General features: G+C 37.0%; 1 protein-coding gene across 4 annotated transcripts in view; it reads right to left on the bottom strand.

Annotated features, from left to right (window-relative positions):
• Window positions 1-22,462, bottom strand: part of wt1a (WT1 transcription factor a) — a 30,046-nt gene extending 7,584 nt beyond the window's left edge. For 2 of the 4 annotated variants that reach the window (XM_041997779.1, XM_041997780.1), the window contains exons 1-5: window positions 21,607-22,462; window positions 19,174-19,296; window positions 17,236-17,338; window positions 8,067-8,150; window positions 1,587-1,686 (exon numbers count right to left, since the gene is read on the bottom strand). In XM_041997779.1, coding sequence (XP_041853713.1) covers window positions 1,587-1,686; window positions 8,067-8,150; window positions 17,236-17,338; window positions 19,174-19,296; window positions 21,607-22,078 — 882 coding nt within the window. In that variant the 5' untranslated portion in view covers window positions 22,079-22,462. The remainder of the gene's footprint in view (window positions 1-1,586; window positions 1,687-8,066; window positions 8,151-17,235; window positions 17,339-19,173; window positions 19,297-21,606) is intronic. The other 2 variants (XM_041997781.1, XM_041997782.1) reach the window with 1 other exon arrangement.
• Between the last annotated feature and the right edge of the window lie 404 nt (window positions 22,463-22,866).

Raw genomic sequence — 22,866 nt, 5'->3', positions numbered from 1 at the left:
AGGAAAGAAAAGAAAGAGAGAAGGAAAGAGATAAAGTAAGAGATTAGACAAGCATCAACATTGGGCTGACTTTTACTAGCTGGAGAGCTCAGAGAAGAGACAGGGTTCACAATGGATGCTGAATTAGTCATGGTTAGGGGTCACTGCAGTTTGAAAATCTACCAGAGTTCAGAAGTGGGGCATTAACGGGTCTTAAAACAAACACAGCATTCGAAACACAATGCAAAGATCACATCCACCTATTAGCTAGGACGTAGCATCCATTCTGTGGACAGAATTCCAGAGTGAGGCAGTATCTGTTTACGGTATTTAACAGTGGAAAGTGGAAGACGGTGTGAAGAATAAACAAGACAAACAAAGCAGTGTTTTTTTAAGACACCATTGTTGTCATCTTATCATTTGTGTACCGTTTGATGATGAGCATTTTGTTGCAGGAGTGGTGTTAACAGCATGTAGCAAGAGAAACTACACAAAGTGGGTAAAATCAGGGATTCTCCTGATTTGACCTTTCTTTCTGACAAAAAGACTAAACTTAAAAAATCTTCCATATGGATTTTTCCATAAACCATCTTGGTGTAAACTGGATTTAAAGAAAAGTTTAATTGGTGGTGAAGGCTGCACTGGCAGTAAAAAAAAAATCCTACGTTCATTGAGATTTTCCTAGTTAAGTTAATTTCCTGTCAATTAAACTGTGATTTCACATGGGGCAAAATGATAAACTTCAGTGCAACGCTTGATCACAGGATTCAGTTTTCAATAACTTTCCTGAGAAAGAAGTATTAATGAAGAATGAAATTCCATGGCTGCTATCTGAATTATCTTTGGCAGTGGCTGTAAATTAGTGTAATCTGTGTAATAAATATAAAGAAAAGTCTTACTCAATCTGTTACTTCACATTTTAGCAGCTCTTAAATTATGCTTTAAGAGGCATAAGAGTGAGGTATTGTTTATTCTTTTGTCCTGAGCCAGAGCTCAAAGAAAGAAAAAGAGCAGGGTGACTACTGAAACAGGCTCCAGAAAGAAGGATCTCCACTGTGGAGTAAGAGCAGGTCTGGAGAATCTCCTGTTCCATGTCCTTTAGAGCTGCTGACAGACAATAATTAAAATCTAATGATTTATTAACATGTGGATCCTCGTATGGAAAGTGTATCATTATGTAGTGTGTGTGTGTTTCTCCACTGCTAATGGATTTATGGAAAAAAAAGAAAAAAAAAGAATTCCCCTGACCTCAAAAGCCGTGTATGTGCACGTTTGTGTGTGTGTGCATGTGAAGGTACTCTTGTGTATGAGTTTGTAAATCTGTGCTCTGCTACATATCAGCATTTCCTCCTTACATTGCCTGTTCATTGCATTAGGCTCTCATCTCCTTGAGTCCACCCATTAAAAAACAATATTCCTTTCTGTCTCTGTCGTGTCCTTTCCCTCCTGTTTGTTGCAAAGTTTTCAGAACCGTCAGCGAAATGCGTGATACTAAACATGGACGGCAAAGAAGGTGCAGAATAAATGTGTGCAGACAGAAGATCTGCATGACCGGACGATGACCTGTGGGCGATATATAAAGTGTGCAGCAGAAGTGTGAGTCCCACCTGAATACCCCTGAAGACTCCATGTGTGTGAATGCGATACTGCGTGCTGCAGCTGTACACCATCGGGGTGTTGGGGTCACTGTCATAGCCTGCTGCATGGCTGCCAAGACAGAAAGAGAGAACAGAAATAATTTCAGCTAAATCAACAGACATCTCAAACTATATTAGCTGTAAGAGTAGAAAACTATCCAATTTATTAATTTCAGCTTGAAAAATGGCATAAATGGAGGATGTTCTCAGCTGTAAAAGTCATAAAAGCTTCCCAAAAAACATCTATGAAGACAACTGTAGGATAAAGCAAACATAAAGCAGACAAAACCAAGAGCATCTATCTAGTCAATAATTCCAAGCAGTCCAACACTTTTGCAGACATACAGTATAAAACATTAAAACACTGTTTTACTGAGCATAATGTGTGCTTTGATCATGTCAGGAAGGCAAAATTATTCAAACATGTTCACCTTCTCACATTGAGACTATAATGCAAATTACAGACTGTTGAGATGTAACTCAGTGATGTATGGTTTTTGTTTTTCCAGAGTACTGTAAATCTGTTTTTTTTTTCTGTGGTGCTACTGCTTACGTGAATGTTTTGAGTAAAATATTTATGTGTAGAAGCTGCACTTTAACCTTCTGCACCAATATACCTCACTACAAAATCAGCAGACTGATATACAGGGAGGATAAAGTCATCCTTTTCGAATGGATATCAGAGACCAGCGTCATGTGTTTTGGAGACTGTGTGTGTGTTTTTTCTGTCTTTTTCTCCATTCACCACACCCTCTTAAATTTCAAACTTTACTAAATTGATAACACCGTTTGGGATAGAAATATTGATTTTAACTCTGCAGTAGCTGACACAGATTCACATAAATGTGGTTTTAATCAAAATATCTAGGATTTAACCTTGAACAGTTATTGTAACTTCTCACTATATAACAGTCTGCATTGTGAACTTGCCATGTTACAGTGCTTTCCTAATGTATTATCAAACTTTATTTAAACTATATATTGTTCTGACAATATCCCAAAACAGCACCAAAACCTTCTATAACAATTTAAACAACCATTACACTTTTAAGATATTTCAGACGTTCCGTAATAAGATCAATTAAAAATAAGTATTGCTTGAATAATTAAGAGCCTGAAGTATTGTGTAAAATCATAGATTTATCAATTTGTATTTTAACAAGTGCTACTGTGCCACAAAAATAATGTGCATAATTTTAAAAGATGCAACACAAATGAATTGAGCAAGGAAGCACTTATTTATTTGTTGAAAAAAAAAGTAGAAATATACTTAGGATATCATAAAAGTGCTTTGAATTGTGGGGAAATTGTCAGTCACATTTTTTGTCTTCCAGATAAAATGACCAAAGTAGTGTTTTTAAATAATGATGATGATGAGTGCCGTGTCTTGGACATAATTAACCCTAAGTAGTACTGTAGGTATGGATTAAATAGTGAAGTGTAATTTTGACACCATTCTTAATAGCAAAATCCCAAATTTCCCTGAGGGTTCTCTGAAGGGATTAATAAAGTATTTCTATTCTATTCTATTCTAAATGTTGGCATGCTTGCACACTATCAACACGAACATTAAAAATTATAAACATATCTGCAAATATTGACATGGTCATTAAGACAAACGTGGTCTTAGTGACCAGCTTATCCTGTCAGCATTAGTATTTAGTGTCAAGTACCGTTTCACAGAGGCAGCAGTTGTTCTCCAGCCTTAACAGGACTGAGACTGTTGTCTGTAAGTCAGAGTAACATCAGAACTGAAGACCCTATGCTCAGTGCAAGGAATTGTGGGATGACTGAATGTGAAAGAGGCCAGATTGATCTCTTTTTGCCATATAGTTTTATGGAAAATGCACATTGCGCATAATTTTGATAGAAAAGCAGAAAAAGCAGAGTGATGCTGCAAATCTCCACCAATGATGAATTTAAAAAATTCTGGATTAGAGATGTCGATCGACCTTAAAAATGAATCATTTTTTGATTTAAGCAATCATAAATCCTTTCCTGAGAGAGACACAACAGCCTGCCAAGTACATAGTTTTGTGAAAGACTAAAAGTTACATGTACAATGAATGTACTCTATATTTTACAGCTCTATGTTCTAATGCATTTAAATCCAGTTTTGGCTAAAAACACTAAATGAAATTTGCATTTAAAAATAGTCAGAAGTATAAGCAATATTATAAATCATTTGTTATAATTTATTTTTTGCTAGTTCCTAATATCCAAAATTAAACACTAAAAAAAAAGTTCAACATAGCTAATAATACTTTTAAGAAACACTACCATATCCAGAGATAAACTATATCTATAACTACACCATAGATGCTATAACTATAAAGTATCATATTTTTTAAATAACACTTTCTTTTGATAACAAAATTAATCAAATAGTCTTTTTTATTACTTACAGCAACAGAAACATTTTAAATTATACATTTCATCCTGACCTGAAGAACAAAACCTGCTCTGTGTGAGGCAGCTGCTGCTGTTTCCTTTCATATCTTCTTATGATAACACCGAGAAACAGAAAGCTTTTGTCTATGAAATGTGTTATATTTCAGTCTGTCTAACACAAGTAGGAGGATGGGAGGAGGATTTTTGCATCCTGTGCTTCAGCAGTGGATATTAGCAGGATATAGCGAGCGTTCATAAGGTGCTCTTTGTCTGCACTGATTTTCCCACAGACAGTGCTTCTTTAGGTATGTACATCCATTCATTCGTCTTATTATTTCAAATAAGTCACATTGGTTAATATACATAATGGGAGAGTTTAGTCACTGACTCCTTCAACTGCTTTCATCAGACAACTTCTGGAGAGATGTGGTGACTGTGGCCATTTGTGGCAAAAATACAAAATCTTAATGTGTAGTATACAGTATACAGTCAAAAACACAGCTAATGCAATTAATTCAGCAGGAAACAACAGTGCATTTAAAGGAACAATAGTTTTACAACAACAAAAAAAAACATTATTATGGTTGTCTGTTTAAGCATTCAAAAGGCAAATTTTAACATGTATACATTTTTGTTTGCACATTAAGAAAGGTCCTTAAGGATTTGCCTGATAAAAATGTTGTCAACTAACATAAAATATACTAAGTTTCATTAGTCCTCATCAGAGCCACAGACATAACAGAGATGAAGTTCAACACTGTGATGCAAAGATCCTTTAAAGGCTCCTATAAACAAAAACAACATTCAAAAACTAGCAATAGTAGACTCCCCTGCTATGTCACCAGTGTATGGTCTAAAGGAAAAAAAGCACACAAACACACCACAAAAATTACCTTCAGCTGCTTAATAAGGCCTAAATCTGCATCTGCATGATGACATAAGTGTAGAAATCACATGAGGTTAAAATAAATAAATGAATAACTAAACAGCACAATGTTTGGTTTTGCTTGTCAGGTCATTTTTGTCTAACATTTGGCATCCAACATAATTTTGGCCATGCTTTCATGTGCTGACTGGTAAATAAGTCAGAATAGGCAGTCTTCTCCAAAACAAAACAATATTGTAGGGAGCATAATGTAAGCTGGACATCAGTCTTTCATGGAGAAATTTGAGCACAGCCACCTTTACTTTTTTCATTTGCTGTTTCTTTATTTGGGTTTTGACATCCAAATTATTTGGTTGGGTTTAGGAAGAAGATTGTGGTTTGGCCTCACAAAGACCACATCACAATATTCACAGGTTCAGGATATTACCTTCAGATGTGGGTCTCGTCTGCAGTTAGCTTTTCCTCCATTTTCATGGTTACCATGGTGACAAGTCTGCTGATGTTGTAGAGATTGTATAAGGAACTTGCTTAAAGTGATCAAACTGTATTGTTGAATAATTTTAAGTTCAGCTTCACATGCACATGCTTAATATGCCTCTAAACATGGCAGACACTCATGGGCTGATTCATGGCAAGAGAAGAACTGGTCCTTAATGAAATGGGATTGGTCCCTGAAGAGCCCCAGTATTATCAAAAGTTGTTTTACTCTTTTTAATGAGAAACAGTTATTAACTACTTTTTACAGTTACAATGATGCTGTGTTTGTATCTCGTAAGAAGTAAGACAGTAAAGGGAAAAATCCTGAAGGGTACATGTGTATTTCCAAGTGATAAACTGGTATTTGTGATGAAAGATTAATGCAGCTGTATGGACTACAAAGCAGGATGATAATATGATAATATAATTGGACTTGGAAGTCAGAATTTCCAGGTTCACAGGTTCTACATAAAATGCTGGAACAAAGAAAAAAATTGGAGATAATGTTAAAAAATAGATCTTGGTTCAAAGCTGCAGCCAGCAGTAAACAATGACTGGCATCAACCTGAGAAAAGAATTGTGCATGGACGATGGACATATTTGCCCCCTCTTTTTAAATATGGTCCTTATATGGCCCTGCACTTGGAAAATTCCAGATTTCTCACTGCAGATACTTTTTTGATGCATAAGTGAGAAGTTTTCATTGAAATAATTTATTAAATCACATTTAAAATGTTTATGTAGTTTTATGTTTTAGGGAACATGATCCCTCATGCATTACCACATGAGCAGAAGCGTGATGTGTGCTTCACCATTTAAGTTTTTATTTTAAACCCTGGGAATGGACCTGTACCCTCCTGTCGAAGCTCAACTCCCTTTCACTTCCTCTTCCTCATGTCCTTCTCCTTGGGCTGTCCCGCCTTATCTCTACTGACTGCCTCCTCTTGTTGCTCTCCGTTCTCTTCCTCCCCATCCTTAATACTCCCTTACACCTCCCTTCCCCTCCCCTCTCCTGCTGCCCATCACTGACAACAGTAAGTGCAGAGATAACTAAAACTACATCACAAACAGAGGTGAAACCATCACAAATCAGCCATCTCTGACAAATACTTTTGTGCAAGAAAATACAATTTTCACTGTTAAAACACATGAAAAACTAAGTTTTTGAATGCAACGGTTTAAAAAAGCAGGCATTTTTCTTTTCTGTGCCCTTCATGCGTACGCATCTCTTTCAGACACACACAAAACACACACCTCATTTGTTAACTATGATGAATGCCTGTTGGCTTGGAGAAGAAAGGTATTTGTGAGCCGACACAGACGCTGACCAGCATGCAGCTACGCAGGTCACAGTGACACACAGTTCAGTACATGCTGAATACTAAACAGTGGATGTTGATACTTCAGTCATTATGTAGGTATTTCCTAATGAGTTTCTGCAAGACATGAGAACTGAGGAGTCGTGAAAGAAATTAATAAAATTTAACACTACTAGAGCTAAACAACGGGCAGCTATGGGATCTGAGAAGTTAAGAACATTTTAAAGCGCTTTATAAACACTGTAACATAGCAATAAGAATGGGTATAAGCTCATTAAAGTGGTAGCATGGAATCTTTCAAATACATTTCTGTTTATATTTCTCATGGTTTAATTCAGACAAGCATGTAAAAAGGGCAATAAGTTGCTCTTGATGACTGGACAGTATATAAAGAGAGGTATAACAGTCTGTAGTCACAGTTTTCTCGAAACATCATCAAGTTCCATCACCACAACAATTTATATAAGAGTGTAAGGTGAACAGTGGCTGTGTAAAACATGATGACAGCAGATGGAAAAAAAAAAAAATCACTTGTGTTTTTCTTGTCAGGGTTCAATTGTCCAATATGGCTGTTAACAACAGTGAAGATACTGTTGCTGCACAGTAAAAGAAGTGTGAGAAATAAAAAATATCTACAGCAAATGAATAAGATCTGAAAGTGGTGTCCTGAAGAAACAGGAACAAATCCAGCAAAGACCTGACACAGAACCTGAGAGATTATCTGGACCTTCAACTGATCCATCTACTGTTGGCTGAAACCTCATTAGAAATTGGCTCAAAGGAACGGGGAAACAGAGAGAAAAGGCTGAGGTATGCCAAATGACACAAAAACTGCACTAAAAAAATCACTCACAACAGGTCTGATGAAGGAATAAATCCTCCCCAGAGCCTGGACCTCAACATTAGCAAAGCCATGTGGGATCTTCTGGACAGAGAATGGATCAAAGAAGAGCTTTGGAAAGTCATTGAAGAACTCCGGAGAACTATTCCTGAAGACTATTTAACAAACTGACAAGAAAGCTTATCTCAGAGCGAGTTCAGACTGTGGTGAAGAACAAAGATATTCATATCAAATAACTATTTAGAATTGGACCAATATAATGTTCTTATTTACTGTATTTGAATTTATAATTGTACTTTTAAAAAAAAATGTTGCACATATGTTTTGTCTTCTTGACCATAAATGGCCCAAGACATTTGCACAGTAGTATAATCACAATGACCACTCTTCTACATCACAGCAGAGATGCAGCTTGCTGTTTTCTTTCAAAATGTTCACTCTCTTCTATCTAATCCACTCACCATTTTGCCTACTTTTGCATTAGGCACTAACTTGACTGCCTTCTGCTATAAAGAGAGCGATGGATGAATTCCTACCTCTTTATGGTGGATGCCAGTGTATTGACAGGGTTCCATGCCACACACTCCAACTGAGAGGTCATTTGATATAAATTTTCACCACTGTGGAGGAAAGACAAAATATAGAAGAAAAGCTCATGAGCTGTGCACTGGACTGGCATTTAGCAGGACAGGGATGAGTGTGTGTTTGTGTGAATCCATTTGTGTAGGTGCATTGGTTTTTGTTGTCTGTGGAAGGCACGGATAAAAACTCATTCACCTGAACCGTTGGTTGGGCTGAGATTGAACAATTTTCCACACACACCAAGAACATTAACATCTCATAAAACTCTTTCTTTAAACACAACATACTCCACAATTATCACACACTCACTCACTGGATTTATAGCCTTTGCCCTCCTTATATATCAGTTCCACTAACACATTATTTGCAGGCTCACAGCAGTGTGGACGGGGTAGATGTGGTGCCTGGTACCCTGCTCATTACACAGCCATTATTTTACAGTGCAGCAAAGGCATGCAGCCAGCACAGCCAAAAGGCACTTCTGTTGAAATACTGCTGGAATGGAGGCACAAGATTTACTGATTCATGGCATTTTTCAAACAACTGTCTACTTTTCTTCTCTGTTGTTGACTGATGGAGCCCATCTCTGATTCAACCAACATCTATTTTATGGAAGTGCTCTGTCTAAATTTTCTGTCCTGAAAACAGATTTTTTATGACATAGTTTCTTTCCAGAAGAACCTTTTTATTCACACGTGAGAAAAAAAAGTTTATTTTCTTTACATTAAACACTGTTGAATCATTGTTGTCCCAGTTAAAGAAAAAGAAGAAAATTCCTGTCCAAGAAAATCCATGAAAAGATCCATTTTTCAAACTACAGAAACAGTTTCTCTGAATATGTAGAGCTTCTAATCAACACAGATATGACATTCTCACTCCGATGGTGCCATGTTCTGCTGTTTTGTGCCACAAACCAGTCCTAAGCTCATTGCCCAGTTCAACAAGTTTTCTTTTGTGGTAAGATTGATAAAAACACAGAACTGTTACAGCTTGCTCAAAGTCACCAGATTTCAGGAGCACAGTGCCACTTGCACTTTTTGACAGCTTAATTAACCCTTTAAACACACACACACACACACACAAAAAAAAATGTTTTGGGTTTTTGAGTACTATGTCCACTCAAGGCTACCATACTGTAGGCAGGCTTTATGTGGGACTTGAAGTGTTTGAGAAACAACAGAACTGTGGAGCTACTATTGAATGGTGAACCTGGTGTTCTTCTAAGGACGGGGCACCTCATTAAGTTTGTTGTTTTGTAGTTAAACTATTCATACTAGGTAAACCCAGTTATCTCAGTTACAATTCTATAATTCATCTCAAAATTAAAATAGGATCAAATTAAATAATAATTGTTCATAAAAATGTTCTTAATAGACAACTGGCCACTGGTTTATTATCTTGTTCCCTTGTGTTAGTAATACTGTACGTCACAAGAGGATATTATATTGTGGCTACGAGTAAAAAAAAATTTTCTGCAAATATCACCAGACAGGCTCAAAAGATTTTTAAATAAACTATGGAAAAATCAGATAGAAAGAAACAAAGTCCAGCATGAAGTGAGGAGAATGATGCCTCTGAGCTTTAGCAACTGAAGCTAAATGTGAAGACAACAGAGAGGGAGCTGGCAGGCAGTCAGTGAGTGTTATGAGAGAGAAAAAAAGAAGGGGTTAAGCCAGGGCTACCCAATTCGGTCCTACAAGGGCCGCAATCCAGCAGGTTTTCCATGTATCCCTGCACCAACACACCCGAGTCAAATTAGGTGGCTCTAACAGCCAATCAGGTTCTACACAATGACTCATTAATTTGGGTTAAGCTATATAACATAAATGCAGGAAATTAAGGGAAATAAAAAAAAATGCTTAATGTTTTGGTTGGCTTTTTGTGTATTTTGTAAAAGTGGTCCTATACGTTGCTCATATAAAAAAAGAACAATGATGGCTGCTTTACTGAATGTTTTCTGCACACCAGATAAAGAAAGCAAAACTGTGTATTTCTGCATCTTTAACGGCTAGGTTAAGATGAGTATAATGTTTTCCTAAACCTAAACAAGTAGTTTTTATACCCAAATGTAACCAAAAAGTAAGGAAATTAAGAAAATAAAGCAAGTGGAAAAATATATATGCAGGATTTGGGGCCCAGGTTCACCAGAAATTATATCATATGCACATTTGTTTACTTATTCAAAATTTTGTAGTTTCACAATCCATGGTTATAAATTGTGAGATGGTAATGTCTCCCTAGACTGCTGTTTTCTGTAGGTCAGCTTTTCACCTGACATGAATCACAACTTCACATATGTAAATATTTGTAAATCGTAACTATGTAGATTTTTGTAAAAAGGGTGAAGTGCAGCAGAAAAGTGAGGTGTAACTTTTCTCTTTTAGTATCATAACTAGAATGAAAGAAGAACAACAGAAAAAAGTACAGTGATGAAAACATTGTGCAGAACAAGTTTAAACCAGTGAGCACTTGAACAAAAAGTTCTGAGTGCAACAAAGATTAATGTCTTCCTGCACCCACTTCTCATTACCTTAATAAGAACAACCACACAAGGTCTTCTCTCCAAAAGAAAGTTTTTATGAACATTAGTGCTTCAAACACTATTGTGAGCTAGTGAACAAGTCCTGTGAGTTTTATGGAATTTCTGGAAATGAAATATTTTTTGTAAGAGTTCGTCTACAAACAGGTGGCTCATCCACACCTTCATGCTACCATAAGACCAGCAAGCAGATGCATTATGTCCTGGATCAAACATAACATAGCACAAAGAAGCTATTTGTGGGCAAATGGGAGCACAGATATGGAAAAATGTCAAAAGAGGAAACACAAAATTCAGCACCAATTTACTTGGTATATAAACATGCTTTGAGAGGACATTAAGGACTAATCCCATTTCTCTTTTTCACCCTTTCACCCTACCCCTTGCCCCTTTAAATGAAATGGTAAGGGGGAAGGAGTGAAAACATTTCCCTAGGAAATGAGATACCCCTACTTTACTGTCATATGTCATCATAAGTCGTCGCAAGTTGGTATCCTTGACATCAGAATGGCAAACAAAGATGCTATGTTATGTTATGTTATATTGTTTAGATACACACTTGCAGGGCTATTCTGACGACCATTAGGGACGTCAGCTAATGTTAACGCTAATGAATGTTATTGATTAGTGGTTAGCACTAGCGATTTAGACAACAGCCCTATAATGAATGAGATCATAAATAAATGGCCACAAGATGGAACACAGTTTTAAAATAATTTTACATCCTTACTGAGGCTTAATATACATTTTGCCTTCTTTCTGTCGCTATGTTTGTAGATGTAGCTGTAGGGAAATTTTTTTATTCCCCTTCATTTGAAATGTGGTCCTGGGATGTTTTCATTTGGAGGGTTGAGTGGCCCTCACCCTTACCCCTTCCCCTTCATCCAAAAGAGTATAGAGACAGCCCATTCCCTAACGATAAGGTGCAAAATTAAGGGGAAGGGCCAAAGGGTAGAAAGGGGATTCAGTCTTGTTTTACCACTATGCAAGTGGTTATTGAAAGAATCAGGAGAGTTGGAACTCACATTAAAAAAGATCCAGGGGGAAAAAAGCATGACAGTTTCTGTTCAAACATGGCATTTTCTGTTGTTCTATCAGATCTATGTAGCTTTTCTGAGCAGATTTCAGCACCTTTTACTAAGAAGAAACTTAAAGTATTTGTGGGTCGACTGAAAAAAATTCTAATCTGTGATTGATTATTAAGTTATCAGGACTCGCTCATAGGACCTAGAGGCCCTTTTACAAATTCAGGTTTTGTTTTTTTTTCAGTGTAAAAGCCAGCAATATCGGAATTCATGACAATACCTGCTTGGATTAGTGGACCACATTTCATGGCAGTCCATCCAAACTGCTGTGGAGACATTTAACTCAAAACCACAGCTGGAAACTTTTTGATGGCTCAAGTGGAGCATGATTGATTGTCCGGGGAACCATGAATTTATGTCGGAGGTCTGTATTTCAGTGTGAACCAAGCTAAGTCAACTTTACAGTATCTTAAAAAACAAGGCGAGCAAAGCTGAAAAAAAAGAACAAGATGAAGGAAATGCTCCAGTGTTGTGAAGGAGTTTACATAAAACATGCAGACCAGCAACGCCCCCCAAACAAAGCCACCTAGGAAACGCTAATCTCTACAGTTTCTCAAATTTCCACTTGGGGTCTCTAAAGTCAACTAGCCCCTTCATGACAAATGGACAATGGGTGATATTTTTCTTTGTTGTTTGCAATTCTTTTCTGTAAATTTTGCTATGACTTAACTAGCTGGCATTAAACAAATTAACCTATGATCCTCTTCAGGTTAACTGGATGGTAATGCAGCAGCGGAACATACCCTAAAAGCTGCACTTTTTACACGCTGAGAGGTTTAAGAGACCAGCATTGTTACATTTCAAACATTTTCATTATTTAGGATTGTAGATTTAAATCATCATACCTGGGCCCCCCCACCACCACTACACACACACACACACACACACACCCCACCCCTTATAAGGCTTAGTCACAAGTTAGAGCAACTCTTAAATAAAAAATAAATAAATAAATAAATCTACTGAAAATAACAGTTCCCCTTCCATGTAAACACACAAATAATTGGACGTGTGTACTGGGATTATAATGGCTGTTGCTAAAGCACTAGAGTCATATGATGATTTTATTCAGTTTTATTCAGTTAATTTAGTCATAAAGCTTTGTCATAATGTTTTCTAGAGGTTAGATGCATTGTAGAGGTCAGCAGAATGTCTATACAATCAATAAAGAATCTAATCTCTCCAAGAACGTTTTGTTAGTCTAAACATGTCAGAAAACTTTTATACTTTGGTAAACCTAAGAACAAACAAAAGAAATGAGTTCCCACAATAAATAAAAATAAAATAAAATAAAATAAAATAAAATAAAATTAAATAAAATTAAATTAAATTACTCTAGTAAACAAATGTTAGCTAAAGTTTTGGGTTAAAATTCTGCATTATTATTATTAATATTATTTCTATGTTATCATCATGTTATTTTCTACTATTGAAATGCCAATTATTAGTGAATTAAGTACAATTTACTAACAAATAAAAGATGTTCAGAGCCAAAAAACAACCAGGATGTTTCTAAATGGTGCCTTGGTGCTGGCATCATCATGGTGGCTTCATTCATCTTTGATACTCAGTCCATCTCCTTTTTTTTATATCTAAGCTTGGATGGTTCATGTATTCAGTTTTTGTGTTATGAATTTGCACACAATAGGTCTAAACTACCAGAGCTTCCAGAGTATTTATTAAGTATTACTAAGTACTCCTACAAAAATGCCTAATACTTTTTCTTTTAAATTTCTGGTTATTTGTAACTAGAACTTAAGCAACATTTAGCTTTTTTTTTTAAATCAGTACATAGAGCTTGGAGCAGATTTTTAAGCATATTCGTTTTTTTCTTGTTTTGATAAAAACCAGAGTGCCTCTCTTTTTCTCTCTCGGTGCCGATTTATAAGACTTCTGCATGTTTTCATTTCACGTTGTTCCAGTTGGCCAAGCTAACGGTCTGAAGAGTAAATACAGGCCTGATGGTACCAGGCTGCAAGATTAGATGACTGACTCAACTCGTCCCAGCAGAGTGTGTGTGGAGATATCAGTTATGTTTATGGCAAAGACGACCCTCAGGCTGACAGTCAGCACAGTCCACACACACACACACACACACATGCACACACACACACACACACACAGACATGCACACAGACTAAGTATCCATCCCTGCTGTGGTATTTAAAGAGAATTCTTTCTGTTGTTACACAGATGGAAAACACTAGATCAGCGGCATCTGAGGAATGTTTCATCTAAAAAAGGAACAGCAAGCAAACAGTTGGGAGAGTATGTGTTGAGAAAGTCACCTCTTTAAAATATCACTCATTAACATATGAGGAACTTGTATTTAAGACATCTTTTTAGGAGCATCGACAAGAGGTTTATTGTCATGGCAGATAACAGGATTCTGTTGCAACTCTACATCTGGGTGTGGCTGTTTGAACTGTGGACACTGTTTGTACAGTTAAAATGATCACAGAGGAATATTTACCCAAAGATTATCTGTCGTCTTTGTTTCTATAGCAAAGTGGTAGCCGCGTTAAAGGAATGCAAAATGCAAATATTGCTGACACTTTTTAAAAACTGAGCAGCATTTTTTGCAAACATTTGGCTGCGGTCTGGGAAACTTTGGTAGGATATGAAAGGATTAAAGGTGAGGGTGGGGTGTGGCTAATCCTAACAATCACACAATGTGTGCGTAAATGTAAATGTGCAATAAAGGAATAGAAATCAACACTGTATCATTAGACTGTTCCTTTAGAAAAAGTTCAGGATTAAAGTTCAGAAGATCAGTATTAGTGAATCTATTACAATTTAAACTATTAATCATTATATATATATGTATATATATATATATATATATAATTTGGTCAGAATAGGAGAAGCGCATATAATCATGAAAGATCTACTAGCTGAACTCCATCTAGCTGCATTAGCTCTAGTATTGTGTTTACTTTCAAGTTTTCACACAGAAAATTAACAAAAAAAGCATGTCTGTTTTCATTTTTTTCCCTTTAGCAAGAAAGTAAAAAACAGGAACTAAAACAGTTTGAACGACTAGATTTGAAATCTGCATTCAGTGAATGGCAGATCTCCGAGTGTGTTAACGTCCTTCTGTGAAGCCAGCTTGACCCAACTGAGTCATTGTCATGAAAGTAATTTCCATTTTATTCTTCTGAAAACCAGAAATCTGACATCTTTGAAAATCTGAAATGTGACAAATACCTATAAAGGGATTTAATACCCTTTTAAATGTGTTTGCAAAACAATTAAAATATAAGAACAGACTGAAAAAAAACCCCACAAAAGCAGGAACATGACTTACTTATGGCTGAATAGTAAAACGAGAAGAGAACAGCCTCCAGCTGAAGTTGGATATGAATCTTGGACCCAGCCTACCTACTAATAAACCACGATAAGCCCAATAAGACATCACACATATCTGTGGTTTCCAGAAATGTAAAATACCATATTTTTCTGTTAATTAGATAACGTTATGAAAAAAAGTGCACCCAGAGAAAAGAAGTAAATGATATCAAACAGTTTTTGGAAATATCTTCCTAAATCCTCTAAAATATTAAAGTCCAACCTTTAAGCTGACATTAAATGGATCACTATGGATTCACTTTTTTCAGGTCTCAGTAGCTGTTTAGGAACAGAAGAACTTTACAGTTTTACATTTATTAAATTCTTTGACTGTTTTTTAATGAAGTGTTGGAAAATGACTTGAAAATCAGAGTTTATTTTTGTTTTGTTCACTCTTCGTCACTCACTCAGCAGTGGCTGATCTTTGCAATTAAATACAGAGGTGATTCATATTTTTTGCAGAATATTCACTGCTGCATGAACAGACGCCTGCAGGATGAATTCATGTCAAGTCTGTAGTAATGGACAGCAGAAGTTTGCTGTTTCAACTAACATGTGTAATTAACATTTCTCCCCACTTTCTGAAACAAATCTGCATGAACCTGTAATACTTCCCATCTTGTGTCCACAGGCACTACAACAGGCACTATTATCAATAAAATAAAAAATATAAATGCTATTAAAAATAGTCTTTAGAGCCATAATGTCATTGCTGTTGTATCTAATGCACAAATATTTAAACTATTTACACTTAAAACCTCAGTTTGGAATGTGCTTCAGGTGCACATTTTACTAATATCAGTAAAATCTGATCAAATCTTGCATATCAGGCAGAAAAAGAGTCAAGTAACTTAAAGGTTGGGATGTCTGAGGAGTAATTTTTGCTCACCAAGCATTCTCGGCAGGTTAAAAAATCGCAACAGCAGGTTGCAAATGTTGGCATTAGTTACCGGTAGCTAGCTGCAGGCCATAACGCGTGTTGGTCCACGTCAGCCGATGAAGCGTACAGCTTCTGTACATGACTTTTGACATATCACATAATGAGTTTACAAGTGAAAAGTTTCAGCTGAGATTTAAAAAAAAACCTAGAAAATGACTGCCACACTATATTGTACATGAGCAGACGGCCCAAACACAGCCAACGAGTCAGCCGTCAACCATCAGCGGTTAGTTTGACAAGAGTAAAGCTGCGGTTTCTCTCAGCAAAGTGCAGCATGGTGGGTGGAAAAATCCCTGAAATGTGGTGTTCCAGTCATTTATCTAATGCAGCAAATCACAGGCTGCTTTGGAAAACGTCAGCTTGAAGAGACGTCTGGCGCAGGGCAGGCTTTTTTGCTTTATTTCAGTTATCATGTTTTTTTTTGGTTTTTTTTACTATAGAACACATATTCAATTCATAGCTGAATAAACTAAAATTGTTTCACATCATAAATAATACTGAAGGTCATCTTGCAAGTAATCAAAACACATAATGAAAAACTGCTCCATTGTGTTTTAATTCTAAAAGTCTGAGATGAAGAAAATGTTGCCGACACAGCCAGAACATCTTGTACCAGACAAAAGCCTTAAATGAAAATAATTACTAGGCACAAAGCCGTCCTTTGACCTTGAAGAAAATACTATGTTTAGCAGTAAGGAAAACACCAGTGGTGAGACAGTATAGTGAAAAATTACAATAATCCTCTGAAGCTCTATCAGTGTCAGACTAACATTTTTAATATCTTTCAGCCCACCCTCCATCAGAACTTCCTGCCTCTGTTTCTTGACTTCCTTCAGTGGCATCATGACTTAGGTGTCTTTGCATTAAAAAAAAGTCAGAACAGATTTTCAAACAACCACAAGACTGGAAACAAGCATGTACACTTTGACTGGGAGATTGAGCAGAAAGCTATCAAAGGAAGTAGCATAAAAACAAAAAAGGAAGCCACAACGTCAGTCGGACCTGTCCTGAAGGTGAACATCCTGTTCAAAACTGCATCCTGCAACCTTTCGTTGAATAACTGCTGTTTGACCCGAAACAATCGACAGTGCTTTCTGAAACACTTCCAGCTTCGATTGTTTCTGTTTTTGATTGTTGGAAATAAAAATAGGTTTTAGAGGGAATCTGTTACAACATGATTGTGCAAGGATTGTAAAATGTTTGTGTGTTACCTGTTGTAGGGGTTCCTCAGCAGCAGGGCCTGGCTGCTTGTGCAGCTGTCTGAAGGTGTGTGACATCCATAAACAGGAGGAGGAACTGGATACTGCTGCTCACCTGTGATACATGCACACAGATTTGGTAAATAACGGAATACCTCTGCTTGCAACAAAAAGACTAAAGACAAATGTGATTTTTGCCAACTTATTCTTGTTTTATTTTTTTTTACAAGCAAACAAAAAGCATTCATGTTGGCCTTTCTTCTCTGATTCTCTTGAATCCTATTATTAAAAAAAGAAAAGAAAGAAAGGGAAAATTTGCTGAAATTTACAGCTTCAGCTCCACCAAACACCCACAGTTAAATATTTACTAACAACATGAGCGGACGAGGGATAAAAGAGAACAGTGGGTGGATGAAAAGAGGGACGAGAGGAGGAGACGAGGGAGTCTGAGAGTCAGGATGTGGCTTATTTATACCTCTGACAGGCAAGGTCACTGCAGAGATGTCAGAATAAGGGACAAGATACCCCCTGGACGAGAGCCATACACACAGCTGTGCACTGCGGCGGCTCTGAGTGCACTTAAATACCTACATTTGTTCTGATTGGGAGAAACTCTGGTGGTTACGACCTGAATCGACTTCTGTGTATTTTTCTGCAGAACTACAAGCAAAAGCTAAATACAACCACTAAAAAGTTTAATCTTATATAGTGATATGTTTTTTTTTTCTATTCTTTTTTTTCAATCAGCAGTAATCATGGGTGGATGTGTTAAAGTCTTTCAGTCCTGCATGTAATCCATTGTTCTACATGTAATCCGTTACTTTTTTATCTTAGGTTTAGCACTATTAGAGCAACGGTTTTTAATGTATTGCTAGGACTTGTTTTTTTTTATTTATTTGTTTTTATTTCTGTGGCTTTTTTTTAAAATAAAATCTGTGTAATGGAAGTAATGGATGCTTTTTATCATTTTATGATCAGCCAACAAACCTTAAATTTTAAGAACACATTATTTTATTTTGTTCTATTTAGTTTTTAGTTTTTGTTTTTTAAAAAGAACAAATGCAGTAAATTTACAAATAAATAAATAAATAAAAATCCCTCCGTGACTCATTTGGGCAATAATAGTCGAAATTCTACGTCCACTGCTGAAGACAATGATTGATGATCATATTTGTATGGGCACTGGAAGAGACCTTATTAACCATTGTACATAAATGGAAACATATTAATAGACATAGTTAACTTAAATTAAACCTAGTTATAAATGTTATTTGTTAAAAAATAGCACTGCTCTTAAAATATACTGCAGTGCAGATGTATTACTTAAAAGCTTAAAACTCTGTTGAGTCTGAAGCTAAAACATTAAATATAGAAGCAATAAAAAATAAAGGAATTAAAAAATAAATTAATTTACAACAATTATTTCAGTTTATAGCCTAAAACAGACAACTAACAAAGCAAAGTACGTCCAGGTCCAAGCAATAAATAATGGTCATTTTTCAGCACAAACTTATTTAAACGGAAAAAAAAGCTGAAAAAATGTCCACCAACGCTCCGTCATGTGCTGCATATTTTTTTGAAAAAATAATTGGAATTGCTAAAAGTTGCAAAATAAAGCTGTTTTAATAGATGTTAGAAAATGGTCTTTCTGGCCACTTTTGTAGCTTCATTTCTACAGAACCTACAGAGATTTTGGTTGTTGCTTTTTTTGTTATTGAATTTGGACTTTCAATTTCCACAACCCACACGCCCACCCCACCCCACCAGCCTTATTTAACTTTGCTTTTTTTTAATTATTATTTTTTAACATAAACTTAATAAACTTAAACAGACTTGGTGTTAAACAACAAAATCATGTTAGATTAGTCTGGATAGACAAAAGTCAGCAGAATTGTGAGAAAGTGACTGTACATGAGACTGAAACAATGCAAAGCTGCTACGCTCACGTACCCATTGTGTTCTGCTGGGTTAAAGCGTCTTCATGTTTGAAGGAGTGGTTGGAGAACTGCGAGCTGTGGTGTGTAGGAGTGTGACCGTAATTACCGGCTCCATCGAATGCAACCGTACTGTAACCTGCAACACAGAAACAAGATACAGTGAATACACTCCAGTCTGTGGGAAGATTACTTTCAAATGAACTCTGCACATTATTCCCATAACACTGTATTCAGTTAAATATGTTTGCAAGAAACTGGTGCAGAAGTTTTTGGTTTAGTTTCTTACATGAAATAATTTAAGTAAAAGCAACAAAAGTTTGGTGATTTTGCGAAGAGATTAATGGGAAATTGATTTCTAGTTTAAAATAAAGTTCATGCAACTTACCAAAAATTAAATATTAAATCTATACTTTCTAATCCAAGACGGCATTATGTAACTTATGTCTAACATTATACATTTATAAAGAATTCAGATTTAAGGTGCAGCTAGGGAATATGCACACACATACACACTTTGTGGCATAAAGGAGATATGTGCCTGACACCAAGACCAGCTCTGACTCATGACTTCAGCTGACCTAAAGGGCACAACAAGCTTTCATAAATCACTCACATGCACTGACAAACACACACACACACACACACCATCACATGCATGCTTCATTAATTAAAACACAGCACTTTCACTGACTTTACTCTCAAAGTCAGTGGGTGAGCGGAGAGGGTTGGGAGAGGAGAAAAAACTCATTAAACATCTCCATCTATCTTCCACTCACCCCTGACTTTTCTCTGTGTGTGTATTCTGTGTGTATTCTGATACTTTTGTTGCCTCCTTGAAGTTCAGCACTGAGGTGACGGGCAATGAGGTCAATTTGTATTCAACTGGAAAACCTAAAGTCTGGAAATACCCTGTGGAATACCCCTTTATATTTGTGGTACAATACATTTTTAAACCTCAAATTCAAAGTAAAACTATAATTTCACCTACAAAAACTTGAGCCAGGTGACATAAATGCTCCAGTTGAGACTAAATGTGGATGCGATGGTCCCAGCGCGACCCTGCCGAGCTATCAGCTCTACTGTGCGACCCAAGTCCTGCTATTGGTTTGTTTTCCTGTGCTCGTCCAGTCACAGCAGGGAGCAGATAAAACAGGTTAGAGGTCGACTTAGCTCTTTGATAATAATGTTATTCCTAAATTATCTGCTTGATAAGCATGTTATTACTAATTAATCTGCTGGGTAATCACTAACAGATTAATTACACTGAAAAGAGCGGGGATGGAGTGACAACAGCTGAAGAAATATGCGGGAGGTTTGGGATGTTTGATACTTCAGCACAAAAAACACATCAATCCAATTTGTTTAATGATTTTAATCTTTTCTTAGTAGGTACTTCTTATCTGAATCAAACAAGTTTGTCCTTTTTCAAGCTAAACCCATAGCTATTGTAAACACATGTGGAGCCATTGTGAAATGTGATTAATTAGAAATAACTGAAAAGTTTCTTTTATTAGGACATTATAACCTGGAACAGCACATGCATCAGATTTACCTTGAGTAGTGAGCAACGCTCACATCGTATTAAGAGTTTTAAGACACACAAACTATAGTAATTTAAGAAAATTATAACAATAAGCATGAAGGCAAAGTCAGTGATTTACAACTCAATACCCTAAATGTATTTTATTTAATATTTATAGTTTATTCAGAGGCTGAGAAAAAAAAACTTTTCCAGAAAACCATCAACGCCTGAAATATAATATATAGCCTAATCTTAATAGACAAAAACATTTTTTTGAAATTGTATATTTCTATAAGTATTGAAATATTGTTGACATTGTTGATTTATTGCAGCTACCAAAAATACTGCTGTTCAAACAGAAGCAAGTTTTCCAAAAACATCTCATACAAAGTTTTAAAGGTGTAATTTTAAGGATTTTTATCTAGCAGCTCACATACATTTACTATGCAAATTTATCCTTGTAGATTAGTTTGGAGATTGACAAGTTAAATGGCCACAAAAAAGAATAATTCTGTTTACACTATAAAATGCAAAAAGAGTTTGAGACACCAAAACAGCTGCAACTCTTTTATTCAGGGTTGAAACAAGCCTTTAACGCACCATTTGCACCAACATTGTTTCACTATAAACACACGTTCATTAGGATTAAACATTAGGCTCAGCGGTGCTTTGATCAACACCGCCGTCTCTAAAAGAGAAAAAAGACATTTTTTTAGTCTTTCTGCTCTGCAAACATTTAATAGGGTGAATAAAGACACTGAGGCAGCATGCAACACATTATCCAATTTAAATTAAGTTGAATCATTTCTAATGGTGAGAATTTGTTGGGATAAAATTAACTAGATGAAGGAAAAATGTGTCTGGGAACAGCAGTGAACACTGGACACACACTCTCACACACACACCTGTCATCCTCCACCATACCTGTCTGGTTGCGAACAGCCGGCTGTGTGTCCATGCAGTTGGGCAGGTATGATGGGTTGCTGAACATCCTGCTGGGGGGCTGGTGGTGGTGTGGGGCGGCCACGGCTGGCGGCTGGCTGGGGGCCGCTGTCGGAGGAGGGGGTGCCCCGAATGCCCCATACCTACAGGCCCCGGTCCCTGTGAACTGCCCTGAGAAGTGCACTGTAAAGGCACTGAGGCCGCAGTGGGGGTCTGTTTCATGGTGGTGGGGGTCACCAGTGGCCCCCCAGCTGGGTTCTTGTTTGATGAAGGAGTGAGCCCCCAGGGAGGTGTGGGGGGCAGCCAGGGAGGAGTAAGGGGAGGCAGCAGTGTGGAAGTCCAGGACAGGAGCCCACTGAGGGGCCGTGCTGACGGGCAGGGCTGGGCAGCCGGGGCTGGGGCCCGCTGGGACCGGGGGCAGCAGGGAGTTCAGGTCACGCACATCTGAACCCATTGTGGTCCAGGGGAGATAACTAGAATAAATGGAGGCAATTTTTAAATTTGATCTGTGTCCTTGTTCCTGCCTGAAGACCCAAAAACACCTCCACCTTCTAAATCCCTGAGAACAGTCTTTCTCTCAGTGCCAGGGGTGCTTCTCCTCCTTCAGAAGTCTTTAAATCAGCCACACTGGACGTTCCTCAAGTCCGGCAAAAGTTCATGGCAAAGCATTAAAGTCTGCAGTTTTTATCAGCAGCAGGCACAAGATGAGATCAGTGGCGGTCATCAGTTTCCATCTGCAGCAATAAAGCTGTGTTCTGGCTCAGATGGAGTCCATTCAAAAGAGGAGACGGGTCTCTGCTCAGAGGGCTGTCTGTGAATGGAGAAATAGAAGTGGAGGAGTGAGAAGGAGTAGCCCTCTTTTCCCTCTCAGCCTGTGCATGCCTGTGTGAGGAGGGTGGAGGAGGTGGAGTCAGGAGGTGATGAGGGACAGAAGCCTCTGACTTCATTCATTTACTGTATACTGAACAGTACACATACGCTCTCTCTCTCTCTCTCACACACACACACACACACACACACACACACACACACACACACACACACACACACACACAAATAGACAAATACAAACAGAAAAAAACAGCTCTAAGGCCATGATAATAATGAAGCTAATAAAATAAATTAAAATATAAACTACATTATGATGTTTTCAATAGGCTAATATTTAATCAAGGAAAACATCGAGCTTAGATTTATCTGTCTAAAAAAACTTTAAAAACATGATATTTATATAGATAAAGT

This window comes from Melanotaenia boesemani, chromosome 10, assembly GCF_017639745.1.
Source record: "Melanotaenia boesemani isolate fMelBoe1 chromosome 10, fMelBoe1.pri, whole genome shotgun sequence".
Lineage (NCBI taxonomy): Eukaryota > Metazoa > Chordata > Actinopteri > Atheriniformes > Melanotaeniidae > Melanotaenia > Melanotaenia boesemani.
This window is presented reverse-complemented; position numbering and strand designations above follow the sequence as displayed.